Genomic DNA, 27,131 nt, shown 5'->3' with positions numbered 1-27,131 from the left:
AATCTTTTTCTTTCCTCTTCTCTATCAACCCATTACAAGGACTCCATCAACACTGATCTCCATCAAAACCGATCTCCATCAACACTGATATCCGTCAACCCATCACCGATCTCCATCAACATCGATCCACATCAACCCATCACCAATCTCCATCAACACCGATCCACATCGCCAATCCAAACTGCCTCTCCAATCCATGATCCATGATCACCGATCCAACGATTTTGTTCCAGTAGTTGATTTTTTTTGTTGATTTTGTGGTTGATTTTTTTATTTTTGTAGTTGATTTTTGATTTTGTGTTTGTGGGAGTGTGTGTATCAGAGGAAGAAAGAACATGAGAAGGAGGGTTAGTTTTGCAGATGGAGAAGAGAGAGAAAAAAATGAGCGAATAAAAAATTATTAAAATATTAAATGCACATGCTACAGTAACCGTGCATATGCACGGTTACTATAGCAATGGTGCATTTATGCACAATTTTACACCCATTGATGTGGGTTTTTTTTTTTTTTTTTTGGCTCAAATGGTGTAAAATCAATTAGTGTTTTCATTTTGCACAACTTTGACATAAAAAATTGACATAAAAAAAACTAAAAAGGGCCCCACTTTTTTTATCTAACAAATGAAGTTAGGAGCAACACAGTAATTTCAATCAAATGTGTCAACAATAGATTATGGAGGAAAAGACCAAAAAGGGCTCCAACGTTTTTTTTAGGAGCAACAAAGTAATTTAAGACATCTATTGAGCCTCTTTTAAGCTTTTTAGTGTCATTTTGCCAAACACAAACAGCTCAGTTGTCCTTTTTTATATAGAGTACAGATATAAGTATCATTGTTATGGGTTTAATTTTTGGTTATATGGATTTTGTAAAACTTCTATCTCTCTTTCCTCTCAAAAGCCCAAAGAGAAGAACTACAAACTGTGTTTATTAAGCCCTTTTATTCATTTGGGCCTAAGTAGGTTTCTATCAGCCCAATGAAAATGTCCGAAACTGTGTTTATGCATTTTGTTTTCTAATTGGTTGACCATGAATAGCCTAATTATTTGGACTAAAATTAACATTACTAGATGTTATTCTTGATTTTATGTTTTCTAGCTGGCAACCAATTTTTTATGCTATAAATGAACAGGAGAAGGCTAAAGCACTCCAAGTTGAAATTGGCTATCACAATATTTTATCATTCCCATAGAGATTCAACTTTCAGTAGCTAAATTTTCAAACAAATCTAGAAGAGTGAACATAAACAATGGAATCTACACTATTACAAGTATAACCTGCTCTGCTTCTATAGGAGACGGTATCTTTTGCATCCATCTTCTTCTCATAAGCATATGGGTCCCACAAGCGAGGACCCACTTGCTTGTGAGAGGCACACGCTCCATAAGATAGATGCATAAAATAATTTTTTTTACTAAAGAGAGAGAACAGTCATTAACAATATTTACAATCAAACTCATCTCATTATAAGTTGATAAGTTGATAGGCCAAGAAAGTATTGACCCATTGTAATGTATTAATTGATTAATTAGTTAAATTTATTAACTAATCAAATTAATATGCAAAATATGTGACAGCACAAACAAATCACCAATTAAACTAAATGCAGCAGAAAATAAATTGACACTATTATTTGTTTATAAATGGAGAAAATCTACACGGCAAAAACCCCACCGGGTGATTTTAAATGGTTACAAATAAAGGAATCCTAGTACCTTATATCAATCTACAGTTGAACCCTTACCCCCCAATACCCAATTGGACTTGTTCTGTAATGACAATCTCTCATTTTCAATGCACAGCTCCCAATACGTGACTAACCAATTGCACGGATCCCAATACGCGACTTAATCACCAACTTGAGAAAGATGTTGGCGGTAAAGTTCTTCAGTTCATCACACGATGAAGATCAAGAAACTCCTTAATCACAAAACCCTACGGTGTACAAATACAGTAGCTTCTTCAAGAGAAAGATGAACTATGGCAAATTCTATCTTCGGTCACAATTTGCATGAACAAGACTTTGTTTCAAACTTGTGCAACTGTGCAACCTTTGACGGCCCTCAAAATAATCCTTATATATATTTAGGGTTGTGAGAAAAGAAAGCCTAAACACATACTCACGGATTGGATGAAAAATAGTTCTGAAAAACTGAATTTCATAAACCTTGATAGATAGCTATCTATCGAAATAGCTGTCGAGCCACAAGCTTCAATAACTTTTAAACCTCGATAGATGCTAACTGTTGAGGTTTAAAAACCAACACTTTTTCACTTGTTTCTAGGATAGACTTGCATGAGTTTAACACTTGAACTTGAAACCTTGTTCCTTAAAGTATTAAACACATCCTAGATCTACCCAATTACAAGTTAAGTACGTTTTGTCAAAGGATTAGCCAATTATATAAAATATTGACATATGTTCCTAGCATTGAACCACATATGTCCTAACATAAGTAACTTCACAATTATATGTACGGCCAAAACATAATATATGGATTATAAAAGAAAAATAAAAAAAAAAAAAAAAAAAAAAAAAAAAAAAAAACCAACTTCTCAAAATCTTTATATATGTATATATATATATATATATATATATATGCACATTCCTATCCGTGAAAGTCTAACCTTCAAAAAACAAATCATCTATAGTTCCATTGCGTGCAATCGCAATTTTAAACTTTTCAGTGTGATTATGAAAACATTTTCATTAGTCACATGCTTTCTGCCATATTACAGAGGACACCGACAGGCCTTAATGCTCTAGCCACAATTTCCATAAAAAGCTTCTCTACAAGCTTGTAAGTTGTAGGTGGGCTTCTCTACAAGCCTGCATCAGCCAATGTTTGCTCCCCGCCTCCACCTAGCCACCATTGCGACACAGGCAACTAGAACCAGTAAAATTGATTTTAGTAATGTTGACCATTATTATGGCAACACAAACCCAGCATGCAAAGTCGTGTAGACGTAGAAGGTTACAACTCTACCTAAAAATAACTCAAATCATTTTATTTTTGGTACGTAATAAGATTATGTTTAAGAATGCAATAAGCATAAGAGTTAATTTAAAAGTAGGTTTCAAATTTACAACAGCCAAATTAATTATTTTTTAAAGAATAAGGGCAAGCATAAATGAAAGGTCACTTAGTGTGTAAAACACTAGTGAATGTTCAAACCCCCAATTACAAAATTACCAACACAAGCTTATACTCAAAAAATAAATGTGCAGAATGATAAATATAAACTATACCCAAACAAGCAAACTACTCTAAGACATAATTTAATCACAACACAACAATAATTAAAAGTAAAGAGAAAGGAATAGAAAAAAGCAAACGCAAGATAACACCAACACGTGTTATCGAAGAAAAAACCGAAGAACTCGATGAAAAACCTCTCCACCGCCCTCCAAGCTGTAAAATGATCAGCAAAATGATCTACTAGAAAATCAGTTGGGATACATGAATAACAATAGACCCTCCAAACCTAATCTACCCGATGCACCTAAGTCCTTCAAGCTTCTTGCTCCAACAGGGTTACGCCTAACCTTGTCTTCTCTAGATTACCAAATCCCGCAATTAGCCCATTGCATCAACTGAAATGAATTGATTCTCTTTTGAACTGCTTCCCAAGCACCAAAAACCTTCTCACTGATATGAATATGGTGAGATAAGAATTTGGCTAAAAATCCTCTCAATGGTATGACAATGGAGAAGGTGAGAGTAGAGGAATTTGAAGAGTCAAATGTATAAGATTGTGGATAAATCAATCTTGTTGTTTTCTGGGATTTCTCTCTCAAAATTCTCTCTCTAAGCTCTCTACATTTCGTGGTTATAAGAGTATTTATAGTAGAGTATGTGAAGGAATGTGAAAAGTCATTTTTCTCAAAACAGGGTGCTTTGGCAAGTCACTCGCGACTGGGACAAGTCGCGAGTTCCAATCGCCAACTAACAGAATAGCTAGACTGTACTTTTTTATCCTGTAGTGATCCAGTTGTCCTGACCCTTCAACTTCCTGCATACTTCACACGTGTGCTGGATTCTAGCTAGTCACTACTCGTGAGTCAGTTACGAGTTCCAGTTGCGAGAAGCCTCTTTTATTGCACACACTTGATCTATTCCCACTAAGGGTTTCTAAATGCTGAATTACAAGTAAATTTAGCATGAAATGAAGTCAACACATAGTTGAATAAATTCAACTTTATAATAAAACTTCTAGCTGCAACCCAAACTAAATGTTCTTCATAACAATAGTGTAGTTGGATAATCTGATATAAGATTCTTAACTTGCATTTCTTCTTGATATGACTACAAACAACACTTTTTGTAACCAAACTTGTTCATAGACCAAAGAAATGGCCAAAGGAAATAATTAGCAAAGTTATTGGCGAACAAAGTAGAAACCAAGAATTCATATTGCGAAGCTCTCCCAAGTAGGAGTCACTTTCTCTCGAAACTTCTCGAGCGTTCTCTCTACCCAGATAGTAGACTTTCCTCTCTTTTGGAAAAGCTAGTTTCTCTTTTCTAATCTACTGTAGATATTCGTCCTAGGAAGTCAATCGGCCATGGAGGAAGATTTAATTGAAGAACTCAAGCACAAGAAGCTAACAAAAGAAGAAGAAACACAGATTGCAATATCAGGGGAGGGCAGAAGGGAGCTAATCGAAGAATGCGAATTGAGTTTGGTGGGAAGATTACTGTCGGACAGGAATTAAAATCAGAGAGCATTGAAGAGCACGCTACGATCGGCATGGAAAACAGTGTCAGATCTGAGAATTGTGGATGTAGGGAATGATACTTACCAGTTCAAATTTTCAAGCGAATATCAGATGAGATGGGTCGAGAATAACGGTCCATGGAATTTTGAGAACAATTTATTGCTTCTCAAAAGATGGGAACAGGGGATGACAGCATATAACATCTCCTTCACCCATTCTCCATTTTGGCTACAAATTTGGGGCTTGCCGTTCGATATGATGTCGGAGAAAATTGGAAGGGATATTGGCAATAGTATCGGTAATTTTATGGCTGCGGATTCGAAGTCATGGTCTTCAGATCAAACGAAATTCATGAGAATTCGTGTGAACATCCCGCTGGATAGACCACTAAGGCAGTGCGAAGTTGTGGCTAGCCCAGAAGGGGAGAAATTTCAAGTCTATTTCCGCTATGAGAGACTCCTTGTCTTTTGTTTTCTCTGTGGAGTAATGGGGCATGATGTTCGGCATTGTCCGTGCTTGGAAAGGCAAACAGAAGAACTTCCCCAATATGGTGATTGGTTGAGAGCTCAGGAGGGAAGTAAGATAGGTAGTCAAAAGAAGGATCAAGCAAAGATAACAGCGATGGGACAAAATGCGCCACCGGAGATAGCAGGAAAGGGAGATCAAGATGCAGAGAGGAGGAGCCTAGAAACGAGCGGGAATCCCGAAAAGCAAAAGGTCAGTAGAAACTCTGCTAGTATATCAGATACTGATAGTGACTTGTCAAACTCTTTATTTCAAATTCAAATTCAAAATACCAAACTAGAGAAGTAGAAACGGAGAGGGTGGGCCTAGAAAAAGCAAAAGCAGGTAAATTAATGTCTGGGCCAAAGGGAAGTATAGACCAAGAGCGGTCAATGAGCAGTAATATCTGGGAACCATCATTGGGCCAGGAGCATATGATAATTACAGAAACTAAGGAAGTAACCAGCCCAATAAAAACCCAAAAAGATCTAGTTGGAGAACAGAGTGATAATAACGAAATAGAGAAAGCCCAAAATAGAAAAGGAAGGTGGAAGAAGCTAGCCCGGGGTCAGAAAACAAGCAATGGAATAGTAATGGATTTCAATGATAATACAGTGGGGATAAAGTGTAGTCTCTGGACAGAGGAAGAAGATGAGGAAGGCAGGCAAAAGAAGGCACGTGCAGGTGAGTCAGTCTCTCTTAATTTAACGGCGGTGTCTGCTAGGCAGCACCGCCGAGAGCCATGAATTCCCTAAGCTGGAACTGCCGGGGAGTTGGGAATCCCCAGACAGTTCGAGCGTTGCGTGATTTAGTGCAACGATGGAATTCTAAAATTGTTTTCCTTATGGAGACAAAAGCTAGTGTTAGAAGGATGACAAAAGTAAAAGAAAGGATTGGTTTCCCAAATGGTTTAATTGTCCCTAGTGAGGGTAAAAGTGGTAGAATTGCCCTGCTATGGATTAGAGAAGTGGAGGTAGAAATAAAAAGTTTTTCAAGATCCCATATTGATGCGGTTATGACAGATCATTCCCTGGAACTTAGATGGAGACTTACGGGGTTTTATGGGAACCCAAATACAAACTTAAGAAGAGAGTCCTGGAATCTCCTTAGAATGTTGAATTCTCAATACCAGATGCCATGGATGTGTATGGGAGATTATAATGAAATTCTGTTAGCAACTGAGAAATGTGGAGGACTGGAAAGATCCCAAAACCAGATGGAGGGTTTTAGAAGTGTAGTTAATGAATGTTGTTTTCAAGATATGGGATATGTGGGGCCTAAATTCACTTGGTGCAATCGGAGATTTGATGGGGAGAGAATTCGGCTTAGATTGGATAGGGTGTTGGCTACAACTGATTGGATGGAGCTCTATTGTACGTCAAAGGTATTCCATATAGTGGATTCGACCTCGGACCACTGTGCTCTCTTATTAACAGACCAACAAGCCTCACCCAAACATGGAAAGAGACGATTCCATTTCGAGGCAGCCTGGATCAGATATGAGAAATGTAAGGAAACCATTCAGGAAGTGTGGAAGAACCATTCTGGGCTGCATTCTTCAAGTAGGCTAGTAGAAGGGTTAAATGATTGTGCATCTGGATTAGCAAGATGGAATTATTCTGATCTAGGCCATATTCCACGGAAAATTCAAGAAAAAAGAAAAAGCCTTCAAGCTATGATACAGGCTGATTTGGATGGGAGCAATGGGGAAGAAATTGACAGGATGCGCAAGGAAACAAATGAGCTCCTGGATGTGGAAGAAACAAAGTGGCATCAAAGATCAAGGGTTCAGTGGTATCAAAAAGGGGATAGGAATACCTAATTCTTCCACCACAAAGCATCCCAGCGTAAGAAGAAGAATGAAATTAATGGGCTGTGGGACAAAGAAGGAAAAGGGTGTGAAGGAACGGGGGAATTTGCTAATGTAGCTGCTGATTATTTCAGGGAGTTATTCACAACTTCTTCCCCAACTAGAGATAATGAGGTGGCAGATCTGATACCAAGGAAGATCACTGAAGAGATGAATGAGCACCTTACAAAAGAATTCCACAAGGAGGAAATTGTCCAAGCCATCCACAGTAGGCATCCGACAAAAGCCCCAGGACCTGACGGTATGCCTGCTATCTTTTATCAAAAGTATTGGGATATTATTGGTGATGATGTGTCTAAAACAATCCTTAATATCCTTAATTCAAATGCACCAATGGCAGATTTGAATAAAACGAATGTAGCCCTCATCCCTAAAATAAAAAACCCAACAAAAATGAGTGACTTTCGACCCATCAGCCTATGCAATGTATCCTGTAAGATAATATCCAAAATGCTTGCTAATAGGCTTAAACCTATTCTATCCACCATTATTTCAGAAAATCAAAGTGCTTTTGTTCCTGGCAGACTTATAACTGATAATGTTCTTGTAGCTTTTGAAATTATGCATTATTTAAAGAAAAGAAAGGGAGGGAAGGATAGCTATATGGCAGTAAAACTCGACATGAGCAAAGCTTATGATCGGGTTGAATGGGGCTTTTTAGAAAAAATAATGAATAAAATGGGCTTTGATGATAAATGGATTAGTCTAATTATGAAGTGTATTTCTACTGTTTCTTATGCTGTGCTTATCAATGGGGAGACTCATGGATGTATAACCCCTACAAGGGGTTTGCGTCAAGGAGACCCCATCTCTCCATACTTATTCCTCCTTTGTTCTGAAGGTTTTACAGGATTGATAATGGAGGCAGCCAGGAACAATAAGCTTTCTGGAATTTCAATATGCAGAGACAGCCCAAGAATAACCCACCTCCTGTTTGCTGATGATAGCATCTTATACTGCAAAGTTTCAGGATTGGAAAGTAGGGAGCTTGTAAACATCCTTCAGAGGTATGAAGAGGCGTCGGGTTAGAAAATAAACACAGACAAGTCATATGTGTTTTTCAGTCAAGATGCAGATGAAGAAATAAGAAGTGAAGTAAAGGAAATTCTTGGCCCAATGCTTGATGCCCATCCGAAAAAATACCTGGGACTTCCATCCTTAATTGGTAGATCAAAGAAACAAATTTTCAATGAAGTAAAGGAGAGGGTGGGAAAGAAGCTAATGGGATGGAAAGAAAAAATGCTATCCATAGGTGGAAGGGAGATTCTGATAAAAGTAGTAGCCCAGGCTATACCAACATATACAATGGGATGTTTTTTGCTCCCAAAAGGGTTATGTGAAGACATTAAGAGAATGATGAGAAACTTTTGGTGGGGACAAAGGCAGCAAGAGTCTAAGATTGCTTGGATTGGATGGTCTAAGATGTGTAAATCAAAATGGGAAGGAGGTATGGGTTTTAGGGATCTCAATGCTTTCAATTTGGCGATATTGGCAAAGCAAGGCTGGTGAATGTTAGTAGATCCATACTCACTGATGGCTCGCTTATACAAAGCAAAGTACTTCCCTAATAGTGATGTCCTAAGTGCAAAAATAGGGAGCAATCCATCCTATGCTTGGAGAAGCATACATCAAAGTCTAGAAGTATTGAGACAAGGTACAAGGTGGAGAGTTGGAAATGGGAAGTTAATTCATATCTAGGATGATAAGTGGCTGCCAACTCCTTCAACATACAAGGTTGTTTCTCCACCAAAATATTTTGGAGATTTTCCTATGGTATCTGCGCTCATTAATACGGACACAAAAAGATGGAGGAGGGATAGACTGGAGAACATTTTCCTACCCTTTGAGGTGGAAACAATACTTAGCATCCCTATTAGTTTTCATCTTCCTGAAGACTCTATAATCTAGGTGGGCAATAAAAAAGGGTCTTTTTCAGTGAAAAGTGCCTATCATGTGGCTAGAAGGATCCTAGAAAAAGAAGACCATGGAGAATCCTCGTTAGGTGATGTGTGTGCTTCGCTATGGAAGAGGATGTGACATTTGAATATCCCGGAGAAAATTAGAATATTTGTATGGAGATTATGTATGAATGCAATCCCCACATTGACCAATTTGTTCAAAAAAGGAATCCAACTAGATGTCACATGTCCCATCTGCAAAAAAGATCCTGAGTCAGTTGAGCATGCAATTCTGAGATGTGATTCTGCTAAGGCAGTGTGGGCTAAATGGATTGACTGTCCTATCAAAATCCTTGATTGCAGCCTGGATGTCACTGATTTGGCTCTCAGCTTAATGAACCAGGGAACTCAAAGTGACTTGGAGAAGTTTTTGGGGTGGCCTGGTCAATTTGGTATAATAAGAACCAGGTGGTGAATGAGGATTGTGGAGCAGCTGCTGAGCATGTTTGGGGATTAGCTTTCCGTCTGATAGAAGACTTCAAGGAGGCTAATTTTCAAATAACAAAATAAAAAGAGACAAAGGATAGGGCCTGGAAACCTCCCCCTAAAGATATCTATCTTATAAATGTGGATGGGGCAATACCAGCTATGGAAGGTAACTCAGGAATTGGAGTTATAATTAGAGATTGGAATAATCAAGTTGTTGCAGCTTTGAGTATGCCACTTTCGGGTAGATTTGCAGTGGAAGAGACTGAGGCAATTGCTATGGAGCAAGGCAATGTTCTTGCAAAGGAGCTGGGACTAAATAAAATTATATTGGAATGAGATTCAATGCAAACTGTTCAAGCAATCTGCAGCAAAGATGTTTGGGGAGTTGCAGGTCATTTAATTCATGGCATTTTGCAGGGAATGAATGGCTTCAATTATGCAGAAGCTAGGTACATTTGCAGGAATAGCAACAAAATAGCCCATGCCAAAATTTCAGGAGAGGAATGCAAATGGATTGGTGTGGTCCCTGAGAATCTAGCAAATTTGTGTAGGCTGGAAGGGATCTAGTGTTTTATTTTGTTTCTTTTCTTTCCTATTCTTTTGGCTTGGCTATCTATGGTCTCTGTTGGTGCTTTGTCCTGCTGTTGGTGGGTGTTGTTTTCTGCTATGTACTTTTTCTGTGTTTGATTAATGAAATTTCAGTTTCAAAAAAAAAAAAAAAAAAAAAACCAAGAATTCATTTATTTTGACTCAATTCTATATAAATTTAATCTTTCGACTTGATTTTGTGTGGGTGCAGCTCTTGCTTCGAGAAGGGTGGAAAATAATTGCCAATTGCCCGAATAATTATTAATTCTCCACAAATTTCACGCCACTTGTGAGCCATGTGGTGGTTCTTAATTCTAACTTCTTTTTTTCTGAAAATTCTTAATTCTAACTTTAATGGGTAATTCAAGTTGTCTTTTGATGACATGTGAAATCCATTATTTGAGTCATTTTCTGTGCACCTGCTCCATGTGTGCACTTCATTTTTTTTTTTTAATAACTGTTGGAGTTTGGGATGCAAGGAGAGTTTAATTGGAATGATGACCCTCTTTCCAAACTGACAGAAAGGAAATAAGAAGAGAAAGACTATCAAATAGCTTGGCATTTTAAGATGATCGACAACCAATCCTTGGTTTATCTTAACTATTATTCCTTGTATGATAAAATGAATTTAAAGTATAATATAATATTTTACACCATGTTCATGTTCACATGACAAGTTAACAAACATGTGAGAAGAAAATGCTGGAAAACCAAAATCAGAGTAGGTTTTTTTTTTTTTTTTTTTTTGAGGTTAATGTCAGATACCTCACGCAACTAAAATCAAGATGAACATTACATCTAGAGATTGCACAAAGTTGTTACCACATGGGGATGTGATGAGTAGAACTAGTTGTTACCACAAAGTTGTTACCACATTGCTCAATATCAGAAATTACAAAAATTCCCCATAATTTAATTGAGCAATGTTGAGATAAAAAATAATAATACTAATAAATCATAGCTTTTTTTTTTCCTTATCACTTAATAATTTAGTAAATTGTGTTTAGAGCAACACCACTTTTATATGAATGCATCGTTGATATATATTATTTTTACTATACACTAATAATAACATTTTATATCAACAATTATAAATAAAAATTTTGTCAATAGGCTTTTTGTATTTTTTTTTTTTTTTTTTTTGAGAAACCAGACTAAAAGTATGGGCTATTATTGAAGAGAAATAAAAAACAACAGTTCAGTGAACATCTAACAGAAGCAAAGACACTAAGTCATCAGGTGGGTCATTCAACCAGACCTGAGCATTCCTAAAAGCTTTTGCTTTTTTTGCTAAAGCATCAACCACACTATTACAAACTCGACTGGTATGAGCAAAAACACATGAATTGAACACCAAAGCTAGACTGCGAATGTCTTCTATAACGACATTGTAAGATGAGAGACCAGCATTGTTTTGGTTTAGAGCATTGATAACCATAGTTGAGTCCCCTTGAACAATCACTCTCTATAATCCAATTTCTACAGCGAATTCGATAGCTTTCCGGCACGCTAAAGCTTCCATTTCAGCAACCGAATGAGACAACACCATTGGGGGAGATACTGCACCAACAAACTCACCTCTCCAATCTCGAACAACGGCACCGATACCAACCAAATGCGCCTCCCTGAACACTGCAGCATCAAAGTTGACTTTATGATATTGTAAGTCAGGTTTGGTCCAATGTTGCAGGGCAGGAGGGGAAGGGATAACCGGTTCAATCTGCTAGGCTGCCAGAAAATCTTGCAGCAAGTTTCCTGCCATTGATAGAATTTGGTCTGTGGCTCTCACAGGTCGTTCGAAGTAGATGGCATTTCGCCGGTTCCACAGCAGCGATGCTGCAATGGAAAATACCTCTTTTCTGTAGTCCTCCTTAACCTGCAAAAAAAGGGAGAGTAAGTCGTTAAAACTTTGGGGTTGGGGGAGATTTGCTTGGTTAAAGCAGTAGGATGAGCTCCAAACGGACTCCACTTCTCTACAAGTCCAGATAGCATGCAACGGATCCTCGGGGTAAAGTTTGCAAAGCTCACACTGATCAGATTGTGTGATTTTTCTCCGGAACAGGTTACTCATAGTAGGAAGAGCGTTATTACACGCTCGCCAGATGAAATGCTTAAACTTGTTAGGAACTCGAAGCCCCCACACTGCCTTCCAAAACTGATTCAGAGTAGACCGGTTTGAAGGTTTTGCCTGGCTGCCTTCCGCCCCAGAGACCAGAAGTTTATAAGCGCTACTTGTGCTGAAATCACCTGAAGGAGTACAGCCCAATGCAATTTTATCTGGAGGACAACGGCGGCTCAGAGGAATACCCAATATGGTAGCTGCTTCATGTGGCAAAAAGAGCTGATTAACACGGTCAGCTCTCCACACTCCCAACTCCAAGTTAATCAGAGTTTGAACCTTAGTTTCAGCTGTAACAGAGGGCAAAGGGGAGATAATGGGACTCCTGGGGCTACCCGACAGCCATCTATCCTCCTTGATGCGCACATTCTGCCCATTCCCTATACGCCACACCATGCCCTTCCGAATCACATCTCTTGCACTAAGGATACTCTTCCAAGCATAGGACCCCGTGCTCGACTCCTTTGCCTCCAAAAATGAGCACTTAGGGAAAAATCTCGCTTTAAATACCCGATGACAAAGGGAATTGGGATTATTTATCATCCTCCAAGCTTGCTTAGCCAACAACGCATCATTGAATTTTTCTATCTCCTTAAACCCCATACCCCCCATATCCTTGTCTTGGCAAAGTTTCTTCCAAATGGATCCAATGAACCTTTCTACTGCCGTCCCCATATCCCCACCAAAACTTACGAGTTAGAACCTCCAAATCTTTAATCAAGCCTTTTGGGAGCTTGAAGCAACTCATGGTATAGGTAGGGATGGCCTGGATCACAGCTTTTATAAGAACTTCCCTTCCGGCTTGAGATAGGAGTTTTTCCTTCCAACCTTGCAACTTCTTCCAAACTCTTTCCTTGATGTAGACAAAGCTTTGTTTCTTTGCCCGACCAACAAGAGCTGGCAATCCCAAGTATTTCTCATACTGACGAATAGCCGGAACCCCCAATAAAGCCTGGATCCGATCCTTCACTTGGGCTTGAGTATTTGAGCTGAAAAAAATATTGGTCTTCTCTCGATTAATTTTTTGCCCCGAACCCCTTTCATAGACAGCCAATACATCCATTATTCTTTGGCACTCAACTTCCGTAGCACGGCAAAAAAGCACGCTGTCATCTGCAAAAAATAAATGGAAAACCCGAGGCCCATTTCTACAAATAGCCACACCTCTGATATCATCATTAGCTTCAGCTTTTTGGAGTAAACTATGTAAACCCAAAGCACATAATAAGAATAAATAAGGGGATAATGGATCACCTTGGCGTAAACCTCTTGAAGGTTTGATGTTACCCACAGGCTGTCCATTTAAAAGAACCGAATAGGAGACCGTTTTCATGCATGACATGATGATTCGGATCATTTTTTCATCAAGCCCTAGATGATGCATAATTTTCTCCAAGAATTCCCATTCAACACGGTCATAGGCTTTAATCATATCAAGCTTGAGAGCCATATACCCCAATTTACCGGTTGTCTTTCTTTTGAGATGATGCAAAGTTTCAAAAGCTACAAGGATATTATTAGAAATGAGACGCCCCGACAAGAAAGCACTCTGAGAATCTGGAATAGTTTGGAGTAAAAACTTCTTCAAACGATTAGCAACCACTTTAGCAATAAGTTTATAAATAACATTACAAAGACTTATAGGTCTAAAGTCAGCCACCTTTTTCGGATCTTTGATTTTAGGGATAAGAGCAATATATGTGGTATTTAGAGATTCAGGTATGAAACCAGAATTCAAAGCATTAAGCACAACCTCCGTGACATCTTTACCCACAATATGCCAAAAAGATTTATAAAAAATAGGGAACATACCATCGGGACCCGGTGCTGTGAGTGGGGCCATTTGTTTGAGAGCTTGAAACACCTCATCTGCATGAAAATCGTTAGCAACCCCCATATTATCATCAGCCATGACAGTGTGAAGAACACCATCAAGAATTTCCTCAAAACCCGTAGGATTTGAGGAGGTAAAAATGCCCTCAAAATACCTCTCAACCACCTTACCCATTGCTACCTCCTCTTTAATCCAAACCCCACTCTCATCTTCTAAACCCAAGATGCGATTATGTTTATTCCTCTGATTAGCTCTGCAGTGGAAATATTTAGTGTTGCTATCACCCTCCTTCAACCAAGCATTCCTAGATCTTTACTTCCACATTACCTCCTCCTTGGATTTTAATTGTTGGATTTCCACTCTAAGAGCTTGAATCCGATTGGGTTGCTGCCTATAACCACCAGATTCCTCTAGAGATTTTAAGTCAGCCAGTTTTCTTTGCAACAAATGACGAACATGGCCAAAGGACTTATAGTTCCACTCTTTAAGGTTGTCTTGACAAGCATAAATCTTTCTATTAAAACTCCAAGCCGAACCCCCCACAGATTCATCTCCCCATGCATCTTTTACCACACCTTCACAAGAATTATCTTTCAACCACATAGCCTCAAAACGAAAGGGGCGACCCTTACGATAGAAACGTTTAAACTCTGAATCTGAACACAGAATAAGGGGTTTATGATCCGAATGAAAAGCATCCAAGTGATGGATGTGTGATGTTGGGAACTTTAGGATCCAATCTATGGTTGCCACCCCTCTATCTAATCGAATCCAGACATTCTGATCCCCAGGCCTTCTGTTACTCCAAGTGAAAGGGAACCCATTGAAACCCAAATCCTTTAAACCACAAAAATCAAGAGCATCTCGGAAACCTTGCATTTGCCGTTCTGGTCTATTAAGCCACCCTTGCTTTTCCTCAGCCAACAAAATTTCATTAAAATCACCTATGCAAATCCAAGGAAGGGAGACCCGAGTACTAAGAGCCTTAAGGAGGGACCAGGAGTCTTCCCGGCTGGCGGTGTCAGGGTCACCATAGAAACCCATTAACCACCAAGCGTCATTAACTCCATGGTCAATGATAGCATCTATATGATGGTTAGAATACGATTGAATATCCACCCTTATATTATTAGGCCAAAACAAAGCTAGCCCACCCCCAATATTATGCCGGGGAACCATAAAAATATTAGATTTTTGAATTTTCCTTCCTACTCGCTCCAACACTACCTTCTCTACCTTAGTCTTCATTAAGAAAACTAACTTGGGATCTTTGTTGCCGACTAGAGCAACTAGTTCTTCCTCTGTCTGTAGGTTCCCAAGCCCACGACAGTTCCAACTTAAGCAACTCATTGGGCTCGATGGTGCTGGAAACTAGCCACCACCTCAAAATTCTCCTTATCATGGGAGTACGAAAAATCCATACGTTGCCTTTTATTCAAAGTAACTTCCTCAGGATCTATCTCAGGGCGTCGCTCCAAGTTACTCAACTGCTTGTCTACATTAGACAGCTGACTTAGACGAGCAATTTTCTTCCATGTTCTTAGAGGAACAGACTTCACTACACTATGATTAGTACAATCCTCTAGAGGACTTGGCCGAATCTTCATTCCACTAGCAGAGCTATTACCACCACTATTTCCTTCCTTTAGTGTCAAATCCACCACCCCCCTTTCAATTTGAGAGGAATAGCACACACTATGGCCTTCAATCCCATCACTGTGACCCTGATCTTTACCCTTTGAATAATCATCTTTTCGTAACTTAGGACCACCCTTCTCAAAGTTATGCTGCTCTACCCTCATTTTTGAAGCCGCACCACCCTTTGAACCATGTCTAGAGGATGCTAAAAAATTATCAGCAGCTTGTCCATCACCCTTGCCTGATGAAGATGTAAATTTTCTACTCCAAGGTGCTTTGCTGCGAGAGCTACCTGAGATCACAGCCACAGACTTCCGCGTCTGTCGAACCTGTTTAGCCCGCATCCACTCTCCGTACTGTTGATCCTCTCTTTTCAATTTCCCTTTCCCTCTTAGCCGCACCTCACAATCCCTCTCACCATGCGAAACCCGTCCACACCAATAACAAAAGTTAGGTAACCGTTCATAACGGATGCCAACCCAGCCAATGTGTTTTCCTTCAGCCCATAACTTACAGTAACGTGGAAGAGGTTTTGTTATGTCAACCGCAACTCGGACTCGCAAAAACTCTCCACCGGCTCCATCATCCTCTGTATCGGCAACCTGGATCACTGAGCCTATTTTTTTACCAATGGTTTCACCGGTTTCATGGTTCAAGCTTTTCTCAGGCACGTTATGGATTTGCACCCAAAATGTGATATGATCAAACTCTAAGAAAGGGATAGACTCCACATCAGCCACCTTTTTGAAAACCACCAAACTCTTGTCGAATGACCATGGCTCATATTCCAGCACCCTCTCCAGGTCAAGAACATCTTCAAACTCAAACAGCAGGATACTCTCTCCAATATCTCGAATCTTAAGTTCACCAGCAGGTTTCCACAACGGCTTAAATGTACGGGCCACCGCATCGACATTCAGAGTGCGCTTAGTGAAAAACTTGCCAGCCAACCAGTGTACTACTACTGGTTCATGATGGGCCACCTCTACTCCGCCCTCTTCTTCCTCTATTAAAGAAAACCGTGACCTCAAATCTTCAAGGCCAGCCATAGGTGATACGGAACCAAAGCAACAACAGGACCAACTATCGCACAACAAACCACCAGCCCCCACCATCCTATCAAACGCTAAAGGTTGAAGGGAACAGAAAACCTAAACTAGGTTAGGTACAAAATTCTACACGCATGGGATGAGAAAACCCTAAACCCTAGCCGTGGGAAGAGTCACCCAAAACCCTAGCCGCGAGAGGAACAATCACTCCGGCTTTTTTATTTAATTTAAATTTAAATTAAATACTACAAAATTTAAGAAAAAGAATGCTGGGTTCCAGATGAAAGAGTACACTTTTATTGAATGGAGAAGTAATATATCAATTTGAGAAGGTAAAATAAGGGAGGTGTTAAGAAATGGAAATATATAATACTCATTAACAAGTCATTGCAAAAAATCTAAATATTTTAAAGGTAGTAGTAATTACGTCAACCATAAGGCTTGGGATAATAAGAGGTTTTTATTACGATTATGAAGTTGTGAAGGCGTTAATAATGAATTGCCTTAACATATGCTTCGTAAGACATTAATAATAAAGGATAAGTAGGGCTATGCGTGTCCATCCTCTACAAGACTACGTACAAAGCTGCAAGATAGAATTCTATCTGGAAGTGATAAACTTAGAATAGATAAAGCTAATCTTATATGATAGTATTGTGTTGTGTACATATCTATCAACAATTGTTACCAATCCTATTATAAATACAATAGCCTCCGCATTGTAAAAATGAAGCAAAAGTTCAAATTCAAGTTTACATATTGTGGTGGGCCTTTTGTGTTTTTGGGCTGGACTGTCTCCTGCTATATTGAGACCCAAGTGTTCTAGATAAGAGAGTTGGGACTGGTCCAATTGCAACTCACCTTGATCCAGCTTGTGCACAAACTATGCCCTGTTTGCCGAAATTTTGGTCACATGCCCATGACAGGCGAAATTGTTACAGAAGAGTTATGGCAGACACATACAGTATGACAATGAAGGCAATACGCTTTCCGTTAGACAAAATAAATAAGGAATCCTTAAGTAAAGTAGGAAAAAAACGATATAAAAAACACGTTATAAGTGAAATTGCAAAGGCAAGAAAGGAAATAATTTCAATAAATAGTGAAATCAAAAGGAAAAGGTTAGTCTGCCGTGTTCAACTATGCTACAAGACTATTACCAAGGAGGGAACCACTTCCTCAACATGGACAACCTCGCAGGAGAATCCTACTGTGGAAGTTATCCACTTTGAAGGAATGGACTTGAATGGCTTATGCCTAAGCAAATTCTTTATCCTCAACAGAGGGTAAGCTTTTAGAGGGAGAGAAGAGATTAGCCTATTGGTGCATGCCTGAAATTCTACACTCTCTATTTCTCTTCTTTCTCTTTTCTCTCTATTTTGTTATTTTGATTCTTTCCTCACTCCTATTCTTTCTTTCTTAGTGCTTACTTGTGTAGTGTTATGGTGAAGGTGGTGTTGTGATTCTCTCCTAGTGATTGCTACTGTTGGATGATGATACTATGCACGGCGAGGGCCCTTTATATATTGCCTACCGTGACTAGTTTTTACCATTTTAGTCTTTAACTACTTTTGTCTGGATTTGGGTGTCCTTCCCGACTATCCACTAGTTTGTTAGCTACCCAGCTACCACCACTTACCTATGCTGATTGTGCCACTCCCCATTACCAGACAAAAAAGGTTGTTTTGTTTTCTTATTCATTGAGGCATTCTTATCCACCATAGTGTGGGTATTCTCTCTTGTTATCCCTCATGGCAAGCACCTAGTGGTTCCAACTCATCATTCCTTCTTTTGGGTGGTATGTCATCCCAGCAGGACATCTCCCCTAAAATAATCTGAGTAGGAATCCCAGAATAGGCTTTCCCTTCTCCCCACTGCCAGACCATACCGATAGGCCAAGAATGTATTGACCCCTTTGTGTTGAATTAACCAATTAATTAGTCAGGTTAATCAATTAATCCAATTTGCATGCAATAAGCGTGGTAGCACAAACAAATCACCAACTAAATTAAAATGCAACGGAAAATAAATTGACATGGTGATTTATATATGAATGGGGAAAACCTACACGGCAAAAACCCCACCAGCTGATTTTAAGGTCACCACTCTCAAGAATTCACTATTATCACAACAAGCAGTTTCAAGTAAAGGAATCTCAATACCTTATACCAATCTACAATTGAACCCTTACCTTAATACCCAATTGGACTTGTTCTGTAGTGACAATCTCTCCTTCCAATGCACGGCTTCCAGTACGTGACTAACCAATTCGATGGACGGATCCCAATACACGACTTACACACCAACTAGAGAAGGATGTTGGCTGCAAAGTTCTTCAGTTCATCAACAAGATGAAGTTCACGAAGCTCCTTGGTTCATCAACATTTTAAGCTCTCAAAAACATCTCTCATCAAAAAAATGTCAAGCATTTAGATCCAAAACACACACTAAACAAGTCTAACTAATTTTATATTTCAAAAACAAGTTAATACAGTTTAGAGAGCATACATTAACACATGTATTCCTTGTAATGGCCAAATCACTCTGTACTTGCACATGTATCAAGAGTAGCAAAGAAAATTGCGTGTTATGTGTAAAAAACATCGCAAGATTGCATAAGTGTTTGCACGTTATGATGATTTGAGATATGAGAAAATCACTTTAACTCACACACAATCATAACTATTTAATGGGGACTATTACTTTCGAGGTACATCCTATAACTCCCACATTTCTTGGAAGACATGCTTGCAATCATATATAAAGTATTTTGATTCTTTTTGCTTTTATTTTTCTTTGCATATTTTCTTTTAAGCAAACCATAAATGGGCATATAAGAGAGAGAAAAGAAATACCAATGATGTTAAGCTTTTGACATTGCACTTTTGCTATGCCGAAGTATACAGATGTCATTTCATGATTGGCGGGCAACAGTGGTGAGATAGTTATTTATGCTTTTCTCTTAGGATTTTCTAGTCTTTCCAGTCAAAAAAAGTGATACGAGTGTTAAGTACAAGAGATTACTTAATCTTACTCATCACAAACATGAGCCACAAAGCTCACTTGCTTAGTTGTGCATAGAGATGCTCATCTAAGCTACAAAAGATACAAAATTTAGAAAACTTTGTTTCAATAGCCATCCAAGGTACACAAGTACCAATGTACACAAATACACACCGTTTTTGCATTTTTCTGATTTTTCAATTTTTATTTTATTTTTATGAAAAGCAAAATAAAGTAAAACTGAAAAAAAAATAAACAAACAAAAACATGTTAAAGAAAGCAATGCATAAAACTATATGCAAATGCATGAGAAAGGAGGAGGAAAAAAAGAGATCAATCCATGGAGATAACACCAATGTTTTGGCAAAGGAATTCAAACCGTTTGCTATCAAGAGGTTTGGTGAACAAATCAGCCTTCTGATCATCAGTGTGAATGAACTCAAGAGTAAAAGTACCATCTTCGACAAGCTCCTGAATGAAGTAATGTCTAATCTCTATGTGTTTAGTTCAAGAATGTTGAACCGGATTCTTAGAGATGTTTATGGCACTGGTATTGTCACAGTAGATGGTAAGATGCTCTTGACGAATACCGTAATTAAGGAGAAGTTTTTGCATCCATAGAAGTTGGGTGCAACAGCTACCGACAACGATGTACTCAGCCTCTGCAGTGGATAATGAGATGGAGTTCTGTTTTTTGCTCATCTAGGAGACAAGATTATTATCCACATAAAAACAACCCCCCTATCTACTCTTTCTATCATCATCATTCACAGCCTAATCAGCGTCATTTGTGTCCTTGTTGTACCACACACTGAAGTCAGCAGTGGTTTTGACATACTTTATGATTCTTTTCAAAGCAATCATATGAGACTCTTTGGGATTAGCTTGATATCTAGCACACACTCCCACACTGTAACTAATGTCAGGTCTACTAGTAGTAAGGTAAAGAAGACTACCTATCACACTTCTATAAAGAGATGAATCAACACTTTTGCCCAACGAATCAACAGTGAGTTTAACATTTGGGCCCATAGGGGTTCTATCAGAGCTAACAGATTTCAAACCAAACTTTTTCACAAGATTTTTAGCATATTTAGATTGAGATAAGAATATACTTAACTCTTGTTGAGGGATCTGCAAACCAAGGAAGTGAGTTAACTCTCTAATCATGCTCATCTCAAACTCGGCCTACATAAGTTTTGAGAAACTATGAGCAAGTTCATCCTTAGTCGACCCAAAGATGATATCATCAACATAGACTTGAGCAATTATTAACTCGCCATCTTCCCTTTTTATGAAGAGAGTTTGGTCAGCTTTTTCTCTTGTGAACCCATGTGACACCAAGTATTGTGTGAGCCGATCATACCAAGCTCTAGAGACTTACTTTAAACCATAAAGTGCCTTCTTGAGGTATAACACATGATCCGAAAAGTGTAGATCAATGAATCCTTTTGGTTGAGCCACATAAACATCTTCCTTAAGGAACCCATTCAAGAAAGCAGTCTTTACATCCATTTGGTAAAACTTGAACTTCAAGTGACATGTCAGGGTTAGGAGAATTCTAATGGACTCCATACGAGCTATTGGAGCAAATGTCTCATCATAGTCTACTCCTTCCATTTGAAAGTATCCTTGAGCTACAAGATGAGCCTTGTTGTGGATCACATTACCCTCCTCATCAGTCTTATTGAGAAATATCCACTTTGTGCCAATGATGTGCTCACCCCTCCAGTCTAGGTACTAGAATCCAAACATCATTCCTTTGAAACTGAAGCAGTTCATCATGCATAGCTTCAACCCATCTTTCATCCTGAAGAGCTTCCTCAACTTTAGCGGGTTTAACCTGTGACAAATAATAAGAATAGGATACAAAGTTAGCAACATATTTTTCAAATGTACACTTCCTTAGTGTAAGTTCATTCATGTTTCCCACAATAACTTCAGGAGGATGATTCAATTTGATCTTTGAGGAAGGTCCTTTCTCTTCATGGGATTCAAAATCAGGTGAAGTAAGTATGTCTGTAAAACCTTCTACAACACTTGGACTGCCGGGCGTACTTGGAGATGCGGGCTCTTGATAAAAAAGTTCTTGAACATCTTTAGGCTCGGAAGGAAGAATTCCTTTGGGGATTTCCTCAATAAACTTTTGCATTGAGGTACATCAGCTGAGACGGCCCTTAAAACAATCCTTATATAAGTTTAGGGTTGTAAGAAAAGAAAGCCCAAACATCTATACATGGATTGGAGTGAAATTAGATCTAAAAAATTGATTTTCATAAATCTCGATAGGTACCCTATCTATTGAGCAACTGTCAAGCATTGAGCTTAAACAGCCTTTTAAACCTCGATAGATACTAGCTGTCGAGCTAGTTATAGAGTTTTAAAATCAAGCACTTCTTCACTTGATTTTTGGACAAACTTGCATGGCTTTAATACTTGAACTTGAAACCTTGTTCCTTGAAGCATTAAACACATATGTTGCTAACATGATTCACATATGTCCTAACATATACCCTTTCTTACCTCTGACCCATGACCCACCACCCCTGTATTGGCTGGGTACAGGTTGGTGGTGCCTAGGCCTTGCGCGTGCTCCATTTCCGTCCAAAAGCTTATCCGCTACTCATGCTTTTGCTATGGTCTGGAGGTTCATCTGTGCGTTCTGCCGCTCATCCTTGACCTCTTATGGCGTGAACTATTTTCTAATTCTCCATTCTTTATTAGCTTGCTCCTTTCAAGGGCTAGGCCTTGCATGATTGTGGGTTTTCCTCTCTTTAGTCCATTCTTTGCTCTTTCCGTAATCTTGCTGCCATTCTTGTCATACAACTTTGCTATTCCTGCCACGGTGTTATTTGACCCGTGCTTGCTGGGCCTCTTTTAGGCCTATTGCATGTTCATCTCTCAATTGGTTACAATGACCCAATATGGTCATTGGATTTTTACATCGTGTTACTTTGGACTTTCTTGGCCCATTACATTGCTTGTGAGCTCCTTTGGCCATTTCTTCCTCCTTGGGCATCGTTGGCCCATTCGCTTTCCTTGGGCATCCTCAGCCCATTTTCTAATTCTGCATTTCTATAGGCTTTTACTAACTCTTTTGGGCTTCCCCGACCCAATTACCTTATCCTTCATCCTTCGGGCTCATGGGCTTTTCATCAACCCCTTACTTTCTTACTTCATCACTTCGGGCTTGCTGTGGCCCATTCTTACTTTTCTACATCACATAATGCCCATAGGTTTACTACTTCTCTCTCTAGACTCCTTTAGGCTCATTTGCTTTCCTCAATGCCCATTTATTTACTTTATGGGCCTATGATCCATTGTTCCTGTCATTCGGGTTTAATGGTTTTTCTATCAGTCCACCAACTCTTTTATGTCCATATTGTTGGGCTTCTTCCTACTATTGGGCTTCCAAAATGAGCATCAACACATATTTTACATGGAATCTAGCCAAACTTGACGAGCACTTTTAACCAATGGTCCAAGACAGCCTCCTTTGCATCCATTATAACCAATATCACTTATTCTAATATTCAAACACCTCACCCACATCTTTCATGCTTGTACATCATTTGAAAAGCTCACCAGAGATAATATTATCTTTTATGAGAAGAAAAAGTTATCCATACATAAGGGAGCAATTCAAAACCAAGTCCATCAGGTTACACCATTCACCACTCAATTAAATGGTAAAACCAATGTCATTCCAAAGCCAGTCACTCTAACAAAATGGTACTTAGATCTGGACCAAATCATCCAAAGTGCATTCCATCTTGTCTCTTTAGAAAGAATTCTTGTAGATGTAGTCAAATGTATGTAACTTGTTAAGATGTTTGGTTGGCTCTAGAACTCATGTTCACCACTCAATCCAGAGCTTAAACCATACATATTCACTGTTAGCATAATCCCTGACAGAAGGGCTAACCTATCCATGGCTTATTAATTTCACAAATTCACTAGCATTGTTACAATCTGGTAGCAACTAATCAACCTCTAAATGATTTTGAGTTAGTCTCCATTCTTTTACCAAATCTGGGTTCGGATTATATATGGTTCATTTGTAACTTCAATCACAATAAAAGTTAGTCCTTTCTCTCTCAAGAACCTATGTGGACATTTTTTAACTCATAAACTCAAACTTAAACAAAATCAATTCCTCCATTGATTTTCTCTTGCAAGAGTTAATGTTGCTGCCAAAGGCAATTCCTTTTGTGGAGGTTGAGGTGGTTGCAATCAAAACTTTTCCTCCACTAGCCAAGGGACTCCCTACTCAGGCCCAACTAGACCTAGTCTAGAAACTCCTAAGGTATAGTGTATGGTCATGGAGCTTCTTCCTCCACTTCTAACACTTGCCCACCGCAATAAATCTATTCATGTTGCCTTTAACTTCTATCATCGTTTTAAAAATTCCTATTAACTAGTTATAGGCCCGTGCGTTGCACGGTTTTATGAAAAAACTTATAAAATAAATGTATAAATAATTATATATTTTAATAGATTCAATATATATAAAAGAAAAAATTATCAAGTGTAAATAATTATCTCACTAAAATAAGAGGTAAGATTTCTTCCTAAAACTAAATTAAATTGATAATTCCAAATTGAATTTTAAATTGATAATTATTTTAAAAAAAAGTACTAAACAATTGATAAATCTAAAATTAATATAATCTTGATAATATTATAAATTAAAATTTAAGTTGATAATTCAAGAATACACGTGTAGAACATCTTGATAATTTGATGTAACATTAAAATCAAATAAGAAAATTGTTAAAATTAATCTATTAATTCTAACCATATTTATTCATTAATTCTAAGACCCTAACCCTAAGCATATAAATTAGATCAAAGCTAAGAAAATTAATTTAAACAAAAGGCAACCAATACACAAAACCTAATCAATTTAATAAAAACAAAATACAAAAATGAAGAAGGAGCCTTTAGAAACTTGACAATGTTTTCGAATGTTTTGAATTCATTAATTAAAATCACATGAAGACAAAAACCAATAATAACACTAAAGAAAATAAACAAAATGAAAATAATAATAATAAAAGAAGAAAGAATGCATACCTGCATTGTCATAGGATTTATGCATTCACATATTGAAATAAGTTTCACTCCAAAAAGGATATATAGGGTTATATATATTGGTGGAGTTCCATTTAAAATATAATTCATTTAAATCTAATTGAAATTAAAGATATCTAATCAATGTGTTTGTTTTTATCCCATAAAAATTGGAATTAAAAAAAAGTCATATGAATAGAATAAATAAAAAATAAAAAAAAGCTGATTCAACATAACGTAACATATAAAAAAAATTTAAAAAAAAAAAAAGAGAGAGAGAAAGAGAACGTGGTTGATAGCTATAAGGAATTTTGATATTTATATATATATATATATATATATATTAAATGTTATTAATGTAGAAATTATCAAATTAATGGAGATATATACTGTTTTTTAGAATAGATAGAGTTTATCAAATTATTGGAGATATATACTATTTATTGGGATAGATTTATATTAATTACCTCTTGAAGAATTTGGATTGTGCTTATCCCTTAATAATCAAGTTTTGTAGCTTGATATTCTGATAAAATAATGTTAATTTAATAATATTAAAATTTAGAAAATTTAGATGATAAATATTATCTAAATTAAATTTTTGAATGTTAAATATTATCCCCTAATTTAATAAATATATCCTAACAAATAAAACAATGTTAATTAGATGATAAATATTATCTAAATTAAATTTTTGTATGTTCAATATTATCCCTTAATTTAAGAAATATATCCTAACAAATAAAAAAATAATGTTAATCTAATTTAATTTAATGATAAAAATGAATTAGAGTCCTGATAGTATACTATTCTTTTTTAGTTCTTTAAAAATCTAAAATTTTAATAAAATTTTTGCAATTTGGTGAAGCCACATGGTATTTTGATAATATAATTAAATTGAATAACAATTAAAATGAATATTATGTAAGTTCAAGTTGGGCATTTTTTTTTTTTTTAAAAAAACTATAAAATATTTTAAAAACTATGGCAAATTGTAAAAATAGTATAACAATTATTAATGAAATCTCTCTCTCTCTCTGTGTAAATAAGATAAAAAAAAATATATCTATTTTTTTTAAATCTAAAAAATAATTGAATTTTGTATAATTAAAAAATAAGAGAGTTGCATGATCCTTTACCTCTTGAAACCTTGCTTCCAATTAAGAAATCTCAGCAAGAAGTCTTGTGTAATATTCATCAAAATCCTTCCTTCTTTTTAGCACATTTTTTTATGAAAGAAAATTAGCACATTAACACATTTGTTAAAAAAAGAGTGCAACACCGAAAACATGTACAATAAACTAAGTCAACCTATCCGAAATAAAATCTATTAACTGAATTAGCGTATATACAATAGCTTAAAAGTAAATTTTTCCAAACTCAAATCATTCTAAAATGAAAACAATCTAAAACTCTAAATATGAAATTAGTCTTTCATTTAAATATTTTATATGTTCTCTAATCGTCTAACACTTCTATTTGGTCCTCCACTTTCTCTTTTTTTATTTCTTTGCAAAACAGAAAAAATACAAAAGTTATTTTCTTCTTAAGGAAAATAAAAATAGTGTGAAGTTTTAAAAAAGAACCAAATAATATTTATTTGTGCAATTGTACTTACTTCTTCACAATCTTTCTTTTCTTTACTTCGGCACAGATTTTTTTCTTCAATTGCTTCATTTCCATTGTTAGCCCCTCTTTTTGTTGTTTCCTATAATCAATTTGATGCAATATGTCATTATGTACTAATATATTTTTTCTTCAATATATTTTTTTGTTCTTATCTTCTAAAAAAAAAAATCATGCAATTTAAGAAGATAAGAACAAAAAATATATATCTATAAAAATTTATGAAAGTGTGAAGCTTAAGAATATATATTTTTTTTCTTAATAGATGAGAAGAGGTTAAGTTGATATTAAATTATCAAGTTTTTGTGTCTATCAAACTTTATCTAAAGAAGTGATTTCAAATTAAAATTTTTATCAACTTAGAAATTATAGGAAAAAAAGATAAGAACAAAAAAAAATTATATTTATTTTTCAAAAATCTATTAAAATTTCTACAATTTGGTGAAGACACATGGCGCAACCACGGCGTCTAAGCCCAACTTTTATTATATATAATATGATGTGACCCTTCATCCAACATGGAAGCCTTTCTCACCACTCAGCAAGCTACATCATCTCAACTGGTATCATGACCCTGGGCCAACTCATCATCTTACATCAAATCTAATAAATTTGAACATTCATGCGCCAAGGAATATACAAGTTCAAATCAGATTCAAGTTGGTAATGGTACGAGCGTACTTGTCAAGCACATTGGAACAATCAACTCTCTACACCCACATCCC

At 37.1% G+C, this 27,131-nt stretch overlaps 2 protein-coding genes across 2 annotated transcripts; one reads left to right on the top strand and one right to left on the bottom strand.

Annotated features, from left to right (window-relative positions):
• Positions 1-4,562: 4,562 nt before the first annotated feature.
• LOC115951510 lies at positions 4,563-5,528 on the top strand. Its single transcript, XM_031068693.1, has 2 exons — positions 4,563-4,677; positions 4,786-5,528. Exons 1-2 carry the CDS (start codon positions 4,563-4,565, stop codon positions 5,526-5,528), a joined length of 858 nt encoding a protein of 285 aa, XP_030924553.1.
• Positions 5,529-14,329: 8,801 nt separating this feature from the next.
• LOC115951509 lies at positions 14,330-15,367 on the bottom strand. The gene has a single exon (XM_031068692.1). The coding sequence runs from the start codon at positions 15,365-15,367 to the stop codon at positions 14,330-14,332; it is 1,038 nt and encodes a 345-aa protein (XP_030924552.1).
• Positions 15,368-27,131: the final 11,764 nt, after the last annotated feature.

Source organism: Quercus lobata, chromosome 7 (genome assembly GCF_001633185.2).
Source record: "Quercus lobata isolate SW786 chromosome 7, ValleyOak3.0 Primary Assembly, whole genome shotgun sequence".
Taxonomy (NCBI): Eukaryota; Viridiplantae; Streptophyta; class Magnoliopsida; order Fagales; family Fagaceae; genus Quercus; species Quercus lobata.
The sequence above is the reverse complement of the archived record's forward strand: the minus strand, read 5'-3'. Positions and strand labels throughout refer to the sequence as shown.

Excerpts from the sequence above, each read along its gene's own strand:
- LOC115951510 (XM_031068693.1), top strand. The coding sequence starts at position 4,563 with ATGGAGGAAGATTTAATTGAAGAACTCAAGCACAAGAAGCTAACAAAA. Across the intron at positions 4,678-4,785 it reads AATCGAAGAATGCGAATTGA|GGAATGATACTTACCAGTTC; the intron begins GTTTGGTGGGAA and ends TTGTGGATGTAG.
- LOC115951509 (XM_031068692.1), bottom strand. The coding sequence starts at position 15,367 with ATGAGTTGCTTAAGTTGGAACTGTCGTGGGCTTGGGAACCTACAGACA.